Source organism: Gossypium arboreum, chromosome 10 (genome assembly GCF_025698485.1).
Source record: "Gossypium arboreum isolate Shixiya-1 chromosome 10, ASM2569848v2, whole genome shotgun sequence".
Lineage (NCBI taxonomy): Eukaryota > Viridiplantae > Streptophyta > Magnoliopsida > Malvales > Malvaceae > Gossypium > Gossypium arboreum.
Window position 1 is genome coordinate 119,126,287 of NC_069079.1, and position 4,461 is coordinate 119,130,747.

At 33.2% G+C, this 4,461-nt stretch overlaps 1 protein-coding gene across 1 annotated transcript; it reads right to left on the minus strand.

Moving 5' to 3' along the window:
• Positions 1-2,200: 2,200 nt before the first annotated feature.
• On the minus strand, positions 2,201-3,920 carry LOC108488120 (ubiquitin C-terminal hydrolase 12-like). Its single transcript, XM_017792426.1, has 4 exons — positions 3,914-3,920; positions 3,124-3,303; positions 2,596-2,732; positions 2,201-2,518 (listed from the first exon to the last, which is right to left on the minus strand). The coding sequence occupies exons 1-4, from the start codon at positions 3,918-3,920 to the stop codon at positions 2,201-2,203; spliced, it is 642 nt and encodes a 213-aa protein (XP_017647915.1).
• Positions 3,921-4,461: the final 541 nt, after the last annotated feature.

Consider the following 4,461-nt stretch of genomic DNA (forward strand, 5'->3'; position numbering starts at 1 on the left):
ATGCTTATTTCTGAAATCTTGGACAATTTCTTGGCCAAGAAAACCCGCGTTCTTGAAAATTAAAAATAAAAAGAATTAAGAATCTGGAAAAATAAAAATAGAATTTAAAGTGAATTGAAATTACGAAATTAAATAAATTGCAGAAATTAAAATGAGGAATATAAAAATAAATAGAGTTGGGAAAAGAGAAAGTTTCTTATGTGGTAAGATTCCAGCTTCAAGTTGTTTCGTTCCGTTTTGGGTTCAATCCTTGGCTTTTAAGTAACCCTTCTCGAGGAGGATAAGCCAGTTATAGTGGAAGAGGACGCCTACGACCACCAGCTCCAAGGATTTGGACTTAAGATTTGGCGGAGCCTGACTCTAGCCAATAATCGCTTTTGTGGGGCTATCTTCTGCTAGATCACCTCTTCCCAATGGCGAATACCACATCGTTTTGTCTCTTGGATTCGCCAACCTCTGACGCAGAAAGCCAACGAACCAACTATGCAACCTTCCCAAAACGTATAAAGCGGTCGTTCCTTGCACAAGTTGAAAAGATCACCTATTAAGGGACATGGACTGAAGCGTTAGTCCCGTAATGCGGAGAAGCGATGAATACCCTGTTGAGAAGGCTAAGCGCGGATTCTAAGCCTCATGAACCTTTTTAGGGAATTTTGACAACCTTCGGCTAGATTGGTTTAGTGGCTCATGATTTTTGGGAAAGAAACAAATATAATATAAATGAAATTTTTATTGAAGAAATTATGGAGACAACAAAGACAAAATTTTTGGGAGAGGGAGTGTTTACAGAAAAAAGAGATGCCAAATATGTGCCACTCCATCCCCTATTTATAGTACTAGAAAACCTAGTCTATTCCTAATTAAATTCTAAAAGATAATTACAAATAAATAAAGATAATTAAAGATAAATGAAGATAAATCCTAAAATTTAAATCTAAATAATTATCCTTAATAATTATCCTAATATAATTGAAATTAAAATAGTCTTGTGCTATAAAATCTCTTCTTTTGCATTTTTGTCCTTGGGTCTTCCATGTTTGCATTTTTGGCACCAATTCTCTCTGTCTTTGCATGTTGGCCCATTATATCTTTAAATTTGCACTTTTTGCCCTTAAATTTCCTCTTGCCTCCAATTTAGTCCCTAAAAGATAAAAGACCACAAAATAATCCAAATTAATAGGATCATACTCAAAATAAGCATGCAATTAGCACATAAAATATGTCGTTCTAGAGTATTATCAGCTATTTATGATATAAGTACATACATATTTACAATTTGATCTATATATTTTAAATATGTTTTACATTAAATTTGAATCAATATTTAATACCAAAATTGATAGCTAAACTAAAGGACTTAATTGATATGTACGAATATTTTGAAGATTTAGTTAAAATATTTTGAAGTTAGGGGCCAATTTAAAATTTAAACGATAAATTAGGAACGTTTGGTGCAATTGACTCAAGTATAAACATTAAATTATGCACACATTACTATAACATATAGTGAATAGGCATTGATTGAGTCTTAACTTGACTGATATTGACATTGTTACCAATGCAGGAGGATGTAGGTTCAAGTGCGCTGAAAAAATTATTCTCCTATTTAAGGGCCGGGGAGATCTATAGGCAGTTTTAGATATTGTATCAAAAAGAACTTATATTATAACAACCTTTAATAAGATTAATGTTAATATATATATATATACAATGGATGGGCCAATATTAGATACCACATGACTACACCAATAAAGAATTTAAGTATGGCAATAACAAGAATACCATATATATATACCTACATATCATTTATATAAAATATATAAAGTCTTGTTCAGAACACCAATATTTAAATATTAACTTTAATGGAAGAGATGAAATGTTTAATTCTTCCCCATTCAGCCACAACAATCTTCTCTTCTTCCTCACCAACCTTGGCAGTGGCCTCATACACTGTCCATTCCTTTCCCAATGCATCCAACTCCATTTTTATTTCCTTGCAACTTCTGTATATCCCCTTTCTTTTAGCCAACATCTTCTCCTTTTTCTTTTGTGCTTCTTCAACTTCCTCATGGAGGGCAGCAAGTATTTGATCCACCTGTTTCACCTCTGTTTCGACCTCCTTATATCTGATAAGGCTACTCTCCAAATTAGAATTCATTGTCCGCATCATAGATTCCTTCGCAGTAAGTTGATCCTTGTCCTACACTGCTTTCGCTGCTCGATTAGCTAGTTCTTTCAATCTTTCCTCCAAGCCCAACAACTCACTCTTTTGCTCAATTGTAAGGGTGGTGGAGGAACAATCAAACCTAGCTAGGATCATGAATGCCTGCTTAAGTGGAGAAAACTTCCCTGAATCGTTAAGATTAACTGGGGTTATGTTCAAGGCTTCGTTTATTTTATCCAGTGCTTCCTTTGCTTCTTCATTAGAATAAACAACTCTAGAGCATGAAATCTCGGACTCTAAACTAGTGTAGAATGTGTTCATATCTTCCTCAGCAGGCTCTTCGGGTTCAGTGGCCTGAAATGGTAGAAAGAAAAGCAATAATAAGAGAGACATATTTGCATTAATATTAACAGTTGATTTAGCTAACGTACTACAATCTGGCTAGAAAACTGAGTTCGTGAAGGAGGTGTGATTTCTACTGGTTTGGTTGTAGGAGTTTTCTGGTTGTCTATGAATGCCTTTACACAATCAACTTCCCTGGCCTCAAGTTTATCCGAATCAGTTTTGACTATCAATTCATGTGAAATCAAATCTAGAGTTCTATCAGTGAAAACGTATGCTTCAACCAAGCATGTACTATTGACGATATAGCTTCTTCTAGGGTTGTGTAATTTAGGAAAATGTAAGAATGAATTGAAGCCCCAATCAGCCTCCCTCGTGAATGTTGAGTGACTGCCGAAAACAGAAGTGCCTTATCATCAACAACCAGTCCAGTACACAAGCTGACAGATTCTATGAAGAAAGGATGGCACTCAGCATATCAGTGACCCACTGGCGCTTCCCTTATTCCCATACTGTGTCCATCTTATATAGGTTCTTTAAATCAATTAAATAAGAACAAGAATAAAATGCTGATCCCTTGTTTGTACTACAAACTTGTGATTGCTGCAACAATATACCTCTTATAATGGAAGTTCCACGATTAAATTGATTGATGACCCCGAATCCGACTTGGGCATATTTACTCCATCCGTAAGGCAAAATAGCTGAATTTGCAACATCTAAATAAATTGACAAATGATCCACATCATTCCCCTTGGGGAAGATAAGAATTCGCCAGCCAAAAAAGTTTTGTAAATCTAAGCCATGGGGAGATAAAAATGGAAATAAAAACATAAAACAACAACAAGAAGAGAAAGATCAAAGTTACCATTTGTAGCCATCAACATTAATGTTAGAATTGTATGACTCAAATTCTTGTGAAAATAAAATATAAATGGCAAGATAGTTCCGTATAGAAGTTTACTTCCTCTATTTAATGTTAATTAGAATAAAGTGTTTTAAACCTTACTGAATTACTTCTATTTGACTTTTATTAGAATATAGTTTTACAAACCTATAAAAAGTCGTAGTCATCTCTCATTTTGTATTATTCGAATTCGACATATTGAATTATCTTTTCATCTGCTCGTGATTTTTTTCCAGAAATAGATTCTACGTAAAATTCTGTGTGTTTTCTTCTTCTCTTTTTTATTCTTAACCATTATCGACGGTCTAATTTTTTAGACGTAAAAACTTGAGAGTAGAGCTTTTTTACTTTAAACTGGAGAAATTATGAATCCTCTATATGAACTTCCTTATGTTTACATCAATATCCATGGACTGGAACTTACTATCCACTGCACTCAAAATCTTAAACATTACATACATAATAAGAGAAAAAGAATTATAAGTAGAAGCTATATATACCTGCCATTATGAGAGAATATGGTGCTACCTGCAATGCAGAAACGTCGAGGGGAAGAAGATTTGTTTTTAGTTTGATTAAATATTGACAATTCCTCTTCTTTTTTCCAGAGGTCTTGTTCACTTCAACCACTTAGCCTATAAGCTATACTTTTTTTTCCTTTTACTATTTTTAAAAATTAATAGAATGTTATGTAAATATAATTTTCTATTTATTTAAAAAAATAAAAAAATGATGGCAAATTCTATTAGTTGAGTCACTCAAGTACTAATGTATTTGTATTTTGGTCATCTAACTTTAAATATTTTCAATTTTATCACTAAAATTATCGATGTTGATTTTTTTTATATGTCAAAAAAACCCTTAAGAAAATGCAAATAACAAATCAATTAAGCCCCTGTATTAAATTCACACCCAATTAAGTTCCTGTCCATAACAAAAATAATCAATTAAGCCCCTTCGTTAACAGTTTCTGTCATTGACCATGTTGAAATAAATTGATAGACTAATCAGATGGTGACACATGACAACTTTTGGTTTAATCTAATAT

Excerpts from the sequence above, each read along its gene's own strand:
- LOC108488120 (XM_017792426.1), bottom strand. Across the intron at positions 2,733-3,123 it reads TGGAACTTCCATTATAAGAG|TCAAAACTGATTCGGATAAA; the intron begins GTATATTGTTGC and ends ATGAATTGATAG. Across the intron at positions 2,519-2,595 it reads AGTTTTCTAGCCAGATTGTA|GCCACTGAACCCGAAGAGCC; the intron begins GTACGTTAGCTA and ends CTACCATTTCAG.